At 38.8% G+C, this 18,145-nt stretch overlaps 1 protein-coding gene across 3 annotated transcripts in view; it reads right to left on the bottom strand.

Moving 5' to 3' along the window:
* Positions 1-5,918: 5,918 nt before the first annotated feature.
* LOC127617071 (rho guanine nucleotide exchange factor 9-like) overlaps positions 5,919-18,145 on the bottom strand; it is a 144,943-nt gene continuing 132,716 nt past the window's right edge. For all 3 annotated transcript variants that reach the window (XM_052088948.1, XM_052088949.1, XM_052088950.1), the window contains one exon: positions 5,919-11,144. In XM_052088948.1, the coding sequence (XP_051944908.1) occupies positions 10,954-11,144 (191 nt within the window). In that variant the 3' untranslated portion in view covers positions 5,919-10,953. The remainder of the gene's footprint in view (positions 11,145-18,145) is intronic.

Below are 18,145 nucleotides of genomic sequence, written 5' to 3'. Positions count from 1 at the left end.
CCGCCGTGTTGGCTATGAATGAGCGATCGTTCCCAAACTTTGCACACACTATGGGGGTCTTTCCACGTGAAACATATTACACTTTTGTGTGCCCAGCCCCATGGAAACCCGTTTTCTTGCAGTCAAAATATGCTTAATATAGGCGGCATGCTTAATATGGAGTGGTGGTGGCATAGTGGACTAAAGCACATCACTGGTAATCAGAAGGTTGCTGGTTCGATCCCCACAGCCACCACCATTGTGTCCTTGAGCAAGAAACTTAATCCAAGTTGCTCCAGGGGAATTGTCCCTGTAATAAGTGCACTGTAAGTTGCTTTGGATAAAAGCGTCTGCCAAATGCATAAATGTAAATGTCCATTTCTGCTTGGCACCGCTGTGGTCATGAAAGAGCTGCTGCTAGCATGTCAGGGAGTCACTTTACCTGATTGAGCTCACTCACAGACTGTGTCTGACTGCATGGCTGTCTGTCGGTGCATGACAAAATGGATGGTTTTCATCCCTATATCCCATAACCTAACTTAACTTCTTAACATAACCAACTTTTAAGCTAATAAAAGTCAAATGTATCATAAAGATACCATGCTTACACAAATTAAGATTGCATCTCTTTATTCATCTTTAACTGTAAACTTAATCAACTTCTGAACATAACACATTTCCAAACTAAATACAAGTCACACTGATCAAAAAGACACAACATTTACACAATATAGAGCAAGTTAGACCATAGGAGAAGTATGTGTTTGAGTCTAAATCAAAACTCTTAAGCCTGATCGAGGACAAAGCCAATCAGACAGGTAGAGGATCACATATAGAACCCGTATACAACGTTTAAAAAAAAATCGGACCAACGGAACCAAAGGTAAACAAGATGGCGTGTTTGCCATCGGTAGTTTCTATCCTCTGTCCTGCTCTGGCCTCACCGAGGGCTGCCACGGGCCCCCGAAAACACTCCTCTCAAACCTACACCAATCGACTTCAAATGCCCCTAAACGTGCTCCTAGCACGGTCCCCCGGGACGCCACCAGGGAAACCGACCATGCTGTCAAATTCCACTACAGCACGCACCATATATGATGCGGGCCATAGCGAAGCCCCGTATCTCCGTGAGCATACCTCCCAGAGTCACGGCGCCAACGCCTCTGGATTTTTTTGAATTTTTTTTATAATTGTTGTATGTGTGTTTTAAAAAAAACAATGTTTTGATGTTCTTGTTCTGCAATTTTGGACAAAATTTCCTGTAAGACCTTGGTATGATTATTAATTAAAAAAAAAAGTTATCTTTAAGGAAATCTGAATTGATGGATTGTTATTGTAATCGATGACTCAGCGATTGAACCGCGAAGGGGCTTTATTGGATTTCGCAGATTTCATTTCAAAGGGCAAAACGCCCCTAACAAGTGTGTCATCTCAAGATATGTGTGGCAAGATTCGATGCCATTTGTATTCTTAAAAGTTTTTCAAGTCCTTCGGTTATTTTCTGATGCATTTGTTTTTGGAACAATTTCTTTAATATTTACTGGACTCAAGTCTGCTCTGCTCGCAACAAAATAATCTCCTCCTCACAAGCATGGCCTGATAAGTTTCATGAAATGATAATAATAATAAAGGATTGAGTTTATCCCACCCAACAATTCCTACAAAAACATTTCAGCGTTCTTGTGAAAAATGCATTCATTACCACGTCTCCTTTACAGTCAAATTCATTCAAATCTTAAAGGCGTGCATGTGACTTTTTTAAACCACTCACAACCTACGTGCAAAAGACTCTTCTACCTTTTCAGCGCTACATTTCCATTGCTCTCTTCTTCTGTTCATCTCTCCTCGTCACATGAAAACAGATGGAATTCTGAATTCGATGACACCAAGCTTGGCAAAATCGGACCGACCGTCCTAAAGATTTATCTGTGAAACAATCCAGCCAATCAGATTCGATATCAAATGAGGGTGGACATAATGAGGGTGAAAGTCGTTTTTACCTCTATACCTAACCTAACCCTAACTAAACCCTAACCTACTCCTAACCTAACCTAACCTAACCTAACCTAACCCTAAACCTAAATGGAGCTCTTAGGTTCATGGAGCTCTTAGGTTCATCACAAACGTCATAACGTCCTTGTTTATCACTTGTGGTAAAGATTTATGAAATTTTGATATTTTATTACCTTGTAACTCACTATTTATTCCCATCGTAAATTTGTTATATGTTTTACGTTTATGTTATATGTTTTTAATTTCTGCAACCTTTTACTGCTGCCTGTCTTGGCCAGGACGCTCATGGAAAATAGATTTTTAATCTCAATTAGTTTTCTTTCTGGTTAAATAAAGGTAAAAAAAAAAAAAAACGCAGACAAACTACCCATGTTATTTGAAAGGGATCTGGAATATCTTAAAAAAACATTTTAGAGCATCCCAGGAAGAGCTTAACCTCACTCTGGAGATAATGAATGCTCTAAAACGGTTAAAGAGCGATAAACAGATTGTCATTAAACCTGCAGACAAGGGCAGTGCGATAGTTATATGGGACCGAGAACAATATTTATGGGAGGGATATAGACAATTGAATGACCCAAAATATTACAAGAAATTGGATAGACCCATTTATTTAGATACGGTACCTATGGTCAAAGATATAGCCCAAACCTGAAAAAACATATCAATGCAAAACAAAAGTCCTACCTGTCGGGTAACGTGGAACCTAGAAGTAGGAGGTTTTACATGCTCCCCAAAATACACAAAGACCCGGCCAAATGGAGCAAACCTCACGGAATTCCCCCAGGAAGGCCTATAGGATCCGATTGTGGCAGTGAAACGTACTATACGGCTGAATTTATTTATTTTTACTTAAATCCCCTCTCGACGGCCCACCCCAGCTATATAAAAGACATGTATGATTTTGTCCAGAAAGTCAAAGGACTAAAAATTCCCCAAAAGGCTGTTCCTGCTCACTATGGACGTGGATGGCCTTTACACAAACATCGACATCTAAGAAGTAATTCAGGCCATTGAAAATATTTTTCAAAAAAACCCAGACACCTCCAGGCCTGATAAAGAACTTAAAATCGTTTCTGTTTAGATGTATTTCTAATAATTGTAGAAGTTCAATGGGGAATTTGTCCTGCAAATCAAAGGCACAGCGATGGGCAAGAAGTTTGCCCCGGCTATGCCAACATATTTATGGCAGAATGGGAGGCTTCGGCCTTATCCCGATGCCACAAACAGCCCCTTCAATATTTTAGGTATCTAGATGATATCTGGGGAGTATGGACTCACTCTGAAGATGGGTTCAAGAAATGTGTGGCCACACTAAATAACCATAACCCATCTATAAAACTAAAATCCACCACCAGTCACCTATTGGTAGACTTTCTGGACACCACAACTTACAAGGGTTGTCTTCTGTCAGATGCAATCCTGTGATGTTCTGAGCCCCGTATTCGGAAGTAAATAAGGTTATAAAAGAAGCCGGTGAAGCGGCGAGAAGTGGTGTTTACATTCACGAGTGACAATGATTAAACATACTTCTAGGGATTACTGTTTCATGTATTCAAGTTGGAGGATAGAGGACTCTATTAGTCTCTTTGTGGAGTTTTATAAATATTGAATTACTTACCTGAGAGGAACATTCAACATCACGCGGGTTGGATTTCGCGCTCCACGGACATAAACTGTAATTACGGTGAGACGGAAACTAACAAAAATTGTACATATTGTGCAATGGGACTTTGGTTTAGCTTTTTTAGCTTCACACCCACACACATATTTGCACTTAGTGTATGGTATTGGTAATTGTTGTGATCACTGTTTATTTTATGGTATTTACATGTTTAAAACAACTTGGATACTGCTTGCGTCTGGTCTTCATCTTTGTACGTTTTAACATTCATTCACAGAAGGAAAGATAAGTCCATTATTTCTTTTGTAACTTCGCTAGTGAACCAGATCACTACACAGTTATGGAACAGTGTATCGATTCTCACTGTTTTATATCATTAAAAGTGTTAAAACTAGAAAAGTGTACAGAGATCATCGTTCACACGTCCAAACCTTGCATGGTGTCACGTGGCCTCCTATGTCTATACTTTTGACAGTGATTATTTTAACATTTACGAATTGACCCCATTGACTTCTATTGTAAGTGCCTCACTGGAACACAGATTTTAATTATAGAAAAGGCAGGTCAAATTAAATTTTTGTGGTAATCATTATTATGCCACATGCTAATTGAGTTTAATTTGTACTGAACCCAGATTATTCATTTAAACTCATGCTGCATGAATGAGTGACATCTGCAGCAAACAGCCATTCACGTGAAACATGGAGAGAAAGAGCGCAATCCAGATTCACTTCTCACGAGAGAGTCGGTGGGATTTACCTCTCTGCTGAAGGCTGATCTGTATGCAAATATGAATAATTTAAATACATTTAAACAGCACAACATGAGATTGTTTCCATAGCCATCTTGTAGAGTGATTACAAGTTTAATATTTTAAAAACTATAATAATTGACAGGCATTATATTGATCTCCTTTAGCATTATAAGCCTACTAGCCTTTACATTATAAGCCTACTAGCCTAGTATATTTATGTTTATATTTTTATGGTGAAAAGGTAAATGAAAAACAATTATAGTGTATTTAAATAAAACAATTGAGGTGAGGTATTTTGGGCATCTGGTAAGGATGCCCCCTGGCCGCCTCCCTAGGGAGGTGTTTCAGGCACGTCCCGCTGGGAGGAGGCCTCGGGAAGACCCAGGATTAGGTGGAGAGATTACATCTCCACACTGGCCTGGGAACTCCTCGGGGTCCCCCAGTCAGAGCTGGTTAATGTGGCCCGGGATAGGGAAATTTGGGGCCCCCTGCTGGAGCAGCTGCCCCGTGACCCAACTTCAGATAAGCGGTTGAAGATAGATGGATGGATGGATAAATAAAACAAAAGACTTCCATAATCTATATATATTTAATACATTTTGTGCATTTTTTTTCTGTAAAGTGTGCTTTAAGAGACATGGGGGTGTGGCCTAATTTAGTCAGAGAAGACGCTTTAATCACAGCTTCAAACAATCAAGCCTTAACATTATTTGTACGCTACTAACTGTAACATTTATATGTACATTTGTTTACATTTAGATAGATGTTAAAATGTCATTTTTTTACGTGTTTAATGCTTTGAAAATGTAAAATATCATAAAATATAATAAAGTTATTTATTATATTGAAAAAAATATATAATATATATATACTTTACTATTTCATAGCTAGGTTAGGTCCCTTAACCCTACCCCAACCCCTCTTGCCTGGTTGCTTACTAAAGCAGGGTAGAGCCTGGCCATTACCAGGATGGGAGACCCCCTTGGGAAACTAAGTTTGCTGCTGGAAGTGAAGTGGCCAGCAGGGGGTGCTCACCCTGTGGTCTGTGTGGGTCCTTACATCCCAGTATTGTGATGGGGACAATATACTGTAACAAAGCACCATCCTTAAGATGAGATATTAAACTGAGGTCTTGACTCTCTGTGATCATTAAAAATCCCAGTGTCCTGGCCAAATTCCCCCCATTGGCCCTCATCTATCATGCCTCCTAACAATCTCCATTTCTTTTTGTTTTTCATGAGGAAAACTGAGCTGCAGTTATCTCTTTAAGGTTGTTATATGCAATTATAGTGAAATATGTGATTACATGTACAAAAGGTTTGTCCGTTTTACAGATTAGAGTCTGTTTTTTAGGGTTAAAAGAAGAACTCCTTTTCAAAATAAACAATATTTCCTCTACAGCAGGAAAGTGACAGACACAATGACTGCTGTTTTATACAAATAAATATAATTAGATTATTATAATATATATACACTGGATGTTAATACCATGAATTTACAAGAAAAAGCAGTTGCACATACAAATTCAAAATGACAGATTAATTTTAATTTTCAGAGTTCATGATTAAATTCAGGCTGTAGTCAGGGTGTTAAATTAAGTAGTCAAAACTCAGAGTCAATATCCAGAGCATCTATCTAACATCTAGCTCTCTTCTGGACTTTACATGAGAATCCATCATTCTAATGTAGGAAATGGTTTTGATGTGTATATTTAGAGGCACAGTAATATTATAAGCACATATTAGCATCAATGAGAACATCCCTTATGGCTTAATGAGGCAGTAGACATGATGTGTTGTGTTTATTGCACATTAAGGACTGATGTTTTTGTATATTGAAGCAGCAAATTGGGAGTCCTTCAAACACATTAAAGTGTAACAGTTACCATTGATTTGAATAACATATTGATAATCAAGTCACCAATAAAGCATGCATCTTCAAATAATCAATACTAATTGTAAAACACATGTTGATGTACAAAAATGACATAAAAACCAAACATTCTGTTCATTGTTTCATCTCATTTTGTTCATGATATTCAACAGTATGAAGTGACAATGCATAAGCCAAGTCTAACATCACATCATTCAACAGCTAATTTACACACAGTGAAACATACAAACAAAAATGGTGAAAACCAAGATATAATTCTGTCAAACTGTGTGATGGATACGAATGAAAACGTCACTTTTTGCAGGTTTTAAACACTAGTCAAATGCTTCAAGGTAATGCTGAACAACATTTTGAGCTAAACTTTGGTTCAACTCACTGTATGAGATATTTTAGGCAGACTTGTATGACTGTAGTCATTTATAGTCTGCAAGTCATTCAGAATTAATATAGAGAAGTCATGGATTTTCACTCAAATTATTACAGCCCACACAATATGTTCATTCATTTTGTCATGACTGACCTCATTATAAAAAGTAACATTAGACAATGATAATTTATATTGTTCTGAGTTTATCACATTACTGGTTAGGAGTATCTATAGATATCAGTCCATATCACACAAAACAATCTTTAAATCCAATGTTTTTTTCAGTGTTTACATTTGCTGAATGTAGCTTATCAAATTATCGATAGCCACACAAGAATTCGTGAAGGTGAATTCTGCTTAGGTTAAGTATTAATAATAATGAAACATTCTGATAAAATTTGAGCCTCTCTGACCAGCACTGCAATTTGTGCAGTAAGACACAAAGCTTATCAATCACACAAATATTTCCGAAAGTAAAAGACCACAAGCATGCTCTAGCCAGCCAAATCATCTACTGGTTTCCCAGATCGATTGAATGACACCGTCTCAGTGTCCTGATAGTCATCAAGTGAGCACACTACAGCTGAACCTGATCACATGTGCCGGGCTCACATCAACGTGCTTTTATTTGAATTTTGGGATATTGCAAAAAAATGCTGGATGGAAATAACAAGGTGCAAATAAAATCTTCCAAATATGCATATATGGTTGCTTGAGGTGGATAATTGTATTTATTCTATTAGCAGACATCCGCATTAACAACTATGGAAACATATATACCAAATAAAATCCTAGATGTGCTAGGAAAAAAGTAAAGACATTAAAAAATAAATTCACTCGTAACTGAACTAACCAGCAGACCAATATCATCACATATCATCTCAAATATTTTTCTGGTTATTGTGAAATGCCAGAGCCAAAACCCAGACATAAGGCATCTTCCCTAATCGATTAAGCTAGTGAACAAAGTTCATCCGAGCAATTTGTCTGTGTGCTCTAACCTGCCAGTAATTGATTGCATTGAACAGAAGAGCCACAGTGGCTTAAACATCCATTTTGTGCCCCGGAAGTAATGATTTTGTTCTCTTGAACACATGGGACATAAACACTGCTTTATTTGCATATTGTTTTTGCTATATTTTTCTTTTCTTTTTCTATTTGTATACATTGTATTATTAACTTGGATTGAAACATGATTATTGAAAGATTCTTTTATATCTGCTACATGAACTGCTGTTGAAACAATGACTGTCTCAATGACTTTCTTTTATGTTTTTGTTGCACAACTGCATCACGCTAGTGGAGCCAATGCTGTTGGTTCGATCTCAGGGAACATACACAATGGTCAAATGTGACCTTGAATATTTCTCTGGATAAGAGCCAAATGGATAAATGTAAATGACTCTGTGACAGTGAAACATCCTGTCCGAGACCCTCCAACAGGACAATACTGCACTCACACCTAACCAAAATGATGCTGGTGAACTTTGACCCCCATAGTATAGCCATGGCCAAAAGTATTGGCAGTGACATAAATATTGTGTTTCGCAATGTATTTTGCTTCAGTTGTTGTGGTGTTGATTCACATTGTTTCTAGATTATTGTGCAGAGAGATCAGATGCATTTTAAATAATTGCAAAAAGCTTCATTGGCAAAAACAAATTAACTCCTAAAAACACCAAATTTCACTGTTTTTTGGCCCTGGCAAGAGTTTTGGACAATGGCCTGGTGTCAAGAAGGGCAGCAAAGAAGCCACTTCTCTCCAAGAAAAACATCAAGGACAGACTGAAATTCTGCAGGAAGTACAAGGATTGGACAGCAGAAGTAATATTTTCTCGGATGAAGCCCCCTTCTGACTGTTTGGGACATCTGGAAAATCGATAGTCCAGAGAAGAAAAGGTGAACGCTACCATGAATCCTCTGTCGTGGCAGTGAAGCTTCCTGAGACCATCCATGTGTGGGGTTGCTTTTCATCCAAGGGAGTGGGCTCTCTCGTAATTATGCCCAAAAACACTGCCATGAGTAAAGAATGGTATCAAAACGTCCTGCAAGAGCAACTTCTCCCAACAATCCAGGAGCAATTCGGTGATGATCCGTGCATTTTCCAGCATGATGGAGCACCATGTCACAAGGCAAGAGTGATAATGAAGTGGCACGGAGATCATTACATTGAAATTTTGGATCCATGGCCAGGCAACTCCCCGGATCTTAAACCAATAGAGAACCTGTGGCTCACAAATTATGATCAACTCCGAACACTAATAAGGCAAGAATGGATCGTCATCTGTCAGGACTTGGGCCACAAGCTGATATCCAGCATGCCAGAGTGAATTACTGAGGTTATGAAGAACAAGGGTCAATGCTGTAAATATTGATTCTTTACATATATTTAATGTTTTTGCCAATAGAAGCCTTTAAAATTCATGAAATGCTTATCATTGTTTTCCAGTATACCATAGAAACATGTGAAAAAATTATCTAAAAATACTGAAGCAGCAAACTTTGCAAAACAAAAAATGTATGTCACTGCCAATACTTTTGGCCATTGCTGTACATCTTTGAAATGCCCTGGATAGCTCCATTCACAGACATACTACTATATATTGTATGCCAAAAACAGTATGCCAATGGAGTAGTATGTCCAAATCCACAGTATTCATGAAGCAGTAAGTGAGAAATACCCAGATGACTGACTATTTCTGGTGAGATTCTGAAGTGTGGATCGATTGGACACTTTGCGAAACCATAATCCCTCAGGAGCTGGGTAGACATCATGTCGAAAATGAACCACAAGCTCTTTTAAACTGCAAGTGCTTTGTATACTGAGAAAGTTGTTCCTTGTGCTTAAATGGTGCTTGTTTAACAAAACCAGAGTAGTTTATTTTTGTGGGTATTGTGATCACGTCATATATTCAGGTCATGGGTCAATGACCATGTCCCCAGATGATGTGTGTCTGAAACCTATTCATACCTAAAAAACCTGCTGTTTTACCGGCCGAGAAATACATTCTTCATCAAATATAGTACATAATCTGACAGTACTTGATTTGGGATGCAGGATATGACTTCTGCAATAAGGCATCTTCCCTTCAGTCTCATTGGAAATACCAGATGGCTGATTTGAATGTTCACAGTTATTAGTTTTCTGTTGATTTTGTTGTCCTGTTTTTCTCATTTATTTACTGTCATTTCTATCTACGAGTCCATCAACAGCTGTTCTTCAGGGTCCATTATTACATGATTAATGCAATGTCTGCAAAAGTCTTAGGCCATGTGATAGTGGTTACAGCACTGACATTTGCCGAAGAAACCATAACATCTTATAAAATACCGAGACATTTAAAAAAATAAATAATTATATGACCTTTTATTGTCTTAATGTTGACTTGTATTTGGATGTTCTTATAAAATTGATTAGACAAATAGTTTAGAAATATTTGTTCTTGGGTGATCTCAGACTTCTGCAAAATACTGTACCTAACCTAACCATAACCCTGCATTTTGCTCAATATTTGCTATTACCTACAATAATAAATAGTATTTAGAGTAGATTTTATACATTATAAAAAGGAAACTTATATACAAATCATATGAATGGTTTCACTGTGCTTATTACAGATGAATAAAATAATACAGTTGAAAATAAACCCCTTTGGAGGGAAATTCAAAAAAATACTTTAACAGTCATACAAACACATCTATATTCACTATATGAAATTAGTTCAGGCAATGTCAAACTTTGAGTAGAACATGATACTAAATTGTAACAGGTCTACAATGCTGGAATGTTATCTAAAGCATGTTAATCTTAACTAAGACTAATAAGCAAAAATAAGCATATTAGCAAACTTTGTTTCCCCCAATTGACTTTCACTAGAAAGCCATACACTGTTTGGAAGATTCGGAAGTTAAAAGTGTGTATAGCTCACAATTGTTGTCTTGCTTTTATAATGCGGTGTATGGCACACTTTTGAAGTAACACGTGAATCTCCTCAAGCAAATGCTCTTCACGATCAGCCTGTAGACACAACAGTATGAATTAATATTCTTTGATCATACAGACCTTTACAGAACACTTGAGATCCATTTTCACAGCAGGGCATCGAGCACCTTTTGTTGGCCAGTTCTGCTGAATATTGCCTTCAGATTCCACAAGGCAAAATAAAAGTCAATATACAGTAACGGCAAATTATACAGTACAAATATGGACCTGAATCATGATTGTCAGTTAGTCTGTCAATTCTGCTTGAAGGGCTTTTTATTGTTTTTCCTGTCGATAAATTCAGTCATTCCAGTGCTAGAAGTATTTAGACACAAAGTGAACTACTTTTTGCCATTTTTTAATGATGTTATCTTATTAAAGTTGTGCCAGAATGGAGACTGTCCTGATTTGGCAAGCTGGAATTCAACATCTGACTGTGGCATTTCATCAGAGAGCATGTGGCGTCCATGAATCAAGGGGTCATGCGGCGATGATGGGTAAGATGGAGATGCACACCTGCTCTGACTCACACCTGCTCAACACAAATACAGAAGATGTTTGAGAAACAACAAAAAATATAGACAATAAGAAAAACATTTTCAGTGCTAAAAGCAAAATAATCAGTGCACAGATATAATGAGACATGCTTTACAGCAGACAGGACATCCTGTACACAAATTTACCATGGCAACCATACAATTGATCATGGTACTCTAAAATCATCATAAACAAAATGACAGAAAAATTCTGAAAGCGTCTCAGTTTTATTTTATTTTTTCATTATGAGAGTGGTGGTTAATACCAAGTTATCACAGTTTTATTATCACAACAATAACTGTGGGGATAATGTGTACATGTCCACATTGGACATTGGTGTAGGGGTCTAAACCCCATAACTGGTAAACTGTTAATCAGAAGGTCGGTGGTTCAATCCTCACAGCAATCACCATTTTGTCCTTGAGCAAGGCACTTAACTCCAGGTTGCTCCGGGGGTATTGTCCCTGTAATAAGGGCTCTGTAAGTCACTTTGGATAAAAGCATCTGCCAGATGCATAAAAATAAAAAATAAAAATATATATATGTCCAGATAAAGACAAAATTAGCAAAAAGCAGACATGCTACATTCATTCATACTATGATTCTAAGCAATTCAAAATGTTTTTCCCATCTATACTACAAGCTAAACCACTATCAATTTATAGGAAATTAATTTGTTGCAACAAAATTTGCAAAGTTGCCGTGGCATCCATTTGTTTCAGTTTATTTAAAAAATTTAATGTCTTCAATATTAATGTAAAATAAAGTCCAAGTATTTTTTTTTTATATAAAGGGGGCTTTTGTTTTGTTATAGTGGCATAGTCATATATAGTTTCAAAATCTTTGCCATGGCATCTTGTAAAAAAATATACCTTTACATTTTCATACCATGTCCATATAAAATGGCCCTCTTTCTCAAGATGATATCTATCAGTGAATCTGCAAATTCAAGAGCATACGGTCACATCTTCACCAGGCTCTCCCTCTCAATCCACACTCTTTTCACTCTCACCAGAGTACTAATCACGCACACCTGCAATAAGGACTACATAAAAACTCACCACAATCACTCGGTCAGCATCTGTTCTCCCTCAAGGACACAGGGACTTCTCAGTTCTCCAAGTTGAGTATATTATCTAGTTTACATAGTTATGCTTGTTTGTGTACTTCATTGGATCTTCATCATCATTTGCCCTGCTTGCTACTGAGTGATGCTATCTTCATCATCATCTGAACCCTTGTATTCACGTTAAGGCTATTATATTCCTGTTCTGACCTGTTCTTCTGCATCTCATTCATCTGTTAAATAAAACTCCTGCGATTGGGTTCCACGATCTTCAGTGAGTGTGCTGTTCTGATCTGACAGAAGAACAGACCAGTCAATATGGACCCAGTGGATGTCGACCTCAGTGCTGGAGATGCATCCCTCTAGATTTCCCACTGAGAGAAGTAAGATCGCCTATATGATATCCCTCCTCACCGGACGTGCTCTGCATATCCTATCTGACTGTCCTGTTTGTCCTCCACTACTCACAGTGAATTCTGTGAACAGTCTCCGTGACATCCTTTCGCCACTGAACACAGTATAGTAGTGTTACTATATCCACTAACAAGGAATTAATTACTGTGGTGGCTCTCATTGATTCAGGCTCCGCTGGGAACTAAATTTTTCAGGATGCCGTGCTATAAGGTTCCACCTCTGATGTCATCCTCGGTAGACCTTGGCTCGTGCAATACTCTCCAATGATTTCCTGGACATCAGGGGAAGTGCTCTCATGGGGAGGATCCTGCTTCTAACACTGCTTGATTCTGCCACAATGAGTCTCTCCAAACACCTCATCCTTGGTATGCCAGCTTGCTACCACCATCGAGAGTCCACCCCATGAGTGACATTTCAACATCCCTAAGCACTACCTCAGGTTCAGTGATGTATTCAGCCCTCAACAAGCCTCCCAATTTCCACCTCACCGACCATGGGACTGTGCCATTGATTTGTTGCTAGAAGCTCCTCCGCCCAAAGGCGATGTCTATCTCCTCTCACTCCCGGAACAGGAGGCCATGGAGGAGTATGTGGAGGAGGCTTTAAGACAAGAATACATCCATCTACTTCCCCTGCTGCTTCAAGGTTATTTTTTGCGGCTAAGAAGGGTAGAGGCTTGTGGCCCTGCATCGATTACAGAGCTCTCAATAACATAAGAGTAAAGTACCGGTACCCCCTTCCCTTGGTCCCAGCTGCCCTGGAACTGTTGCGAGGAGCAGCAGTGTTCACCAAACTCACCTACGCAGCATGTATAATCTCATCAGGATCCGGGAGGTGACAAATGGAAGACCGCATTTGTGACACCTACTCGACAATACGAATATCAGGTTATGCCGCATGGGCTCGCCAACAGACCCTCATTGTTCCAGAGATTCATGAATGAGGTTTTCCGGGAGTACCTCCATCATTTCATCATTATATACATTGATGATAACATAATCTATTCCCGAAATCTTCCTGAACACATCAAGCCCGTCACCCTGGTCCTGCAGAGACACTGTGAACACCGTATGTTACTCAAGACAGAAAATGTTTCCTTCCATCAACCAGGCATCCAGTTCTTGGGATATAATATCAGCCCTGTGGGTGTGCAGATGGACCACAGGTTAGTTGCAGCAGTACAATCTTGGCCACTGCCTTCCACCACCAAAGAGTTACAGCAGTTTCTGGGCTTTGCAAACTTCTACAGAAGGTTTATTCGAAACTACAGTATCAACTTGTTTCCTCTTATCCATGCTAAGCCCAAGTTTCTTTCCTGGCCTGCAGATGAGTGAACTCAAGCCTTCCAACAACTTAAGGATGCCTTCACCACAGCTCCCATTCTAGTCCATCTTGACCCCAACGTTTTCTTTGTGGTAGAGGTCGACGCCTCCACCACTGGCAAATCTGTGCTCTCACAGCGACAGGGGAACCTAGCCAAACTTGTGCCTTCTCCCGAAAGTTATCCCCGGCAGAGCAGAATTATGATATTGTAATCGTGAACTTATCACCATCAAGTTGGCCCTGGAAGAATGGAGGCATTGGCTCAAGGGGTCTCGTCACCCCTTCCAGGTGATTACCGACCACCGTAACCTGGAATATCTCCAAGAAGTACGCCGAGAATAAGAAAGCTGACGGCCATTGACATATCCATTCCCCTGACATCTCTGTTACCAGGCCAGAAACTATCCTTCCTTCCTCTATGGTCCTAAGCCCAATTCACTGGTTCCTGGATGAACAGATCGTTGAAGCCACCACAGCAGAGCCTGCTCTGCCAGGGACCCCAGAGGGATGCACCTATGTTCCAACTGTACTCTGCTTTCCTCTTCTGTAGTCCGTACATCACTCCTTGGGATCCAGTCATCCAGGGATTCATCGAACCCATTCACCATCACCAAACAAATCAATCCAGTCACTTACCATCTTCAAATACCTGAATATTAATGTATTTCACCCACCTTCCATGTTTCCTTACTATAACCTCACTATCATTCTTTGTCTCCCTCCTCCGCAGAGCCCGGTGACATTGATGGACCCCCCTCCACTGCTGCTACTAGATGATGGCCCGATCTATGCAATTTGGGAGATCCTGGAATCCCGGTGTCAGAGAGCGTCATCTCAAGTACTTCATCGACTGGGATGGGTACGGCCCAGAAGAGAACCAAACGGCATCCTGGATCCAGCACTACTTTCAAGCTTACACGGCGTCGGGGTTCTAGTCCTCCAGAGCGTCCTGTGTCTTCACCGGACCCTCCCTCCCAATCCACACTCCATTCACTCTCACCAGAATACCAATCATGCACACCTGTCACCTGCAATCAAGGACTGCATAAAAACTCACCACAATCACTCAGTCAGCATATGTTCTCCTTCAAGGACACACAGACTTTGCTCAGTTCCCTTCAAGTTGAGTATATTATCCAGTTTACATAATTAGTTATCCTCATTTGTGAACTTCATTGGATCTTCATCATCCTTTGCCCTGCTCGCTACTGAGTGACGCTATCTTCATAATCATCATCATCATCATCATTTGAACACTTGTATTCAAGTTAAGTCTGTTATATTGCTGTTCTGACCTCATCTTCTGCATCTCATTCATCTGTTTAATAAAACTGCTAGCATTGGGTTCCACGATCATCTGTTTGTGCTGCTGCTTTGATCAGACACATACTTCACCATTTGTGTTTGTCAGTGAAGCATTGGGGATTTCAGCAGAGTGGAAATGCGACAAGGAAGTTTTAACCAACATACACAATATACAGTGTGCTGACTAAAACCATTTACATTCATTATTTTCCCATAAACAAGACACAAAAACATACAGCAATTGCGTAATATAAATCTTTACGTCACTCACATTTAAATTTCAATAAAGAAAAATCAACATGCATAAAAGATTTATGTTTTTTCATTGTTGTTTAAATATGCATTTAGGCACTTTTGACGCATTGTGTGCAATGCTGATCAATTTAGCATTAATAAAATAAGGAATCAGGGAGGTTCCATACTGTAAAAATAATTGCAGTTTATTGACAGAACTGCTCTGTCATTTCCCTTTTATGTCCTATTGGATTACAAAGCAGCTCAAGTCTGTGTAAGTTTTGAAATAGTTAGCAGACCACTGAAACAGTTCACTAGCAGTTAACGTTAGCTGCATAACATGCTGGGTCATTCTACAGAAACGTCCACATTTCTGGGTCGTGTCTAGAAGGTAACCCTCTCATGTCAAGGTCCGCGTGGATGCGTGTTCTGTTATTGCTTTCACCTCTCCGCATGCAAAATGCTGAAAACTCATTAATATTAATTCGGTTATGCAGAGTAAAATATTTTTTGAACGGTCTGTTTTGATAAATGGTAATTCCTGATGACAAATTCCAGTGCTCAAATAAATAATTCCTATAATTAAAGTAATAACTTCAGCTCTAAATCTGCTGCTGTCTGTCGTGAGATATTGTTAACTTGTGGTAAAATATATCAATCGGCTCTACTATTAAGAGCTGACTGGATGATTAGTGGTAGTGTTATTGATGAAAAAGGCTGTGGGGTCGATTCTGCCCATTTGTATCTTTTGATTTTAATAAACCAAGATTTCATCTGCACTTCTGCTGATGTATATCTTGAGTGTGGACACGTGTCTTCGTATTTCTTTGCAATTTGACTGGAAAGGAGCGAATAGAGTGAGCATCCTGTGTGCATGAGAGAACATTACAGCTGTCACTCAACACTGCTAACAGCCAAGAGACCTCATCACTTCATTCAAAATAATGATACACATTATAGTGTCAGATCACCACATGAACAAAACTCATGCTTAAGTACCTGCAATGTTTCCTAATCCCCTGCACACGATGGAGAAAGTGCATCCACCCAATTTAAAGTAATATGTGCCTTAACATTAACTTCTGTCAAAACATTACTTTACCCTAGAAACATGGGATGCATATGAGATTTCATTAAGACATTTTTTGTTATGCATGGCACATGTGATCATCCTTGCAGGACTACTAATAATAATTATTATAATACAGTTTTTATGATCATCTAGAAAAAAAGCTTTTGGGAATGGATAACAAAGACAGCAAGAGTAACTAAAACATGGGCTACAACTTTAACATTCTAACATTACTGTAACTTAACAGGATTAACATTACCAGTTGTACAAACAACACAACAAAAAGAACAGATAAAGTGCTAAACACACAAATGCATTCATCAACTCAGCATGACACATATTTTAAGAAACTTCTCTCCATCAGTAATAAACTGAAAGGTGAGTGGTGGAAGCATATACAGGAACACACATGCATGAAAATTTTACATGAGAGATTTACCTTATAGACATGACCACATTTCTGTCCCCAGCATTTGCAGAAAGCATATACCTTAAATATCCTGTTTAGGAACAATTGAAATAATCCTTAAATAATATAAGATTTGGGGGCCTGGGTAGCTCAGCAAGTACTGACACTGACTACCACCCCTGGAGTCATGAGTTTGAATCCAGGGCGTGCTGAGTGATTCCAGCCAGGGCTCCAAAGCAACCAAATTGACCCAGTTGCTAGGGAGGGTAGAGTCACATGGGTTAACCTCCTCATGGTCGTAATTAGGGGTTCTCACTCTCAACGGGGTGCATGGTAAGTTGTGTGTGGATCGCTGAGAGTAGTATGAGCCTCCACATGCTTTGAGTCTCTGCGGTGTCATGCACAACGAGCCACGTGATAAGATGCGTGGATTGACTGTCTCAGAAGAGGAGGTAACTTAGACTTGTCCTCTGCCACCCCGATTGAGGTGAGTGACCGTGCCACGACGAGGACCTAAGTAGTTGGAATTGGGCATTCCAAATTGGGAGAAATAATAATATAAGATTTGAGCCATGAATTATTAAATATTTGTTTTTTAATCAATTATTAAAAATTCCAAATACCATAAAATGCTTGTACCCAAGGGCATGTACAACTGTTTCGGGACAATTCTGAGTTTAAAAATACCTTTCCCATTTAAAATGTAATAATAAATACCTCAGCATCACATTTATTGCATGGATAACATAACTAAATTATATTCCAAATAAATATTATATATAATATGATGGAAACAGTTGTTTCCTGAAGTTATGTCACTGGTGTTACCAATTAACAAAAAACCCTCATTTGCAAGAAAAAAAAATTATATTACTTATATAATTATATAAATGAATACTACATCTAGCAAACTACTTCCTAAAGTTCTCTCAAGAAAGACACATTACACATTTTATGTCCTTTTTCAATTATCAGAAATTTCCTCATTTTTCTCATAAGGGCTTTTCACACTTGAAATCGTTACACCAGGTTATTTTAAACCCTGGGTAAACTGAATCCTGGGTTATCATGTTTCATGTGTAACACTTTTCATACTTTACCCTGGATTAATAATTTATCATGGGCATTCATGTTCCGATGTTTCACACTGTACATTCATAAACCCTGGGTTAA

Source organism: Xyrauchen texanus, chromosome 23 (genome assembly GCF_025860055.1).
Source record: "Xyrauchen texanus isolate HMW12.3.18 chromosome 23, RBS_HiC_50CHRs, whole genome shotgun sequence".
In the NCBI taxonomy this organism is placed as follows: Eukaryota; Metazoa; Chordata; class Actinopteri; order Cypriniformes; family Catostomidae; genus Xyrauchen; species Xyrauchen texanus.
This window is presented reverse-complemented; position numbering and strand designations above follow the sequence as displayed.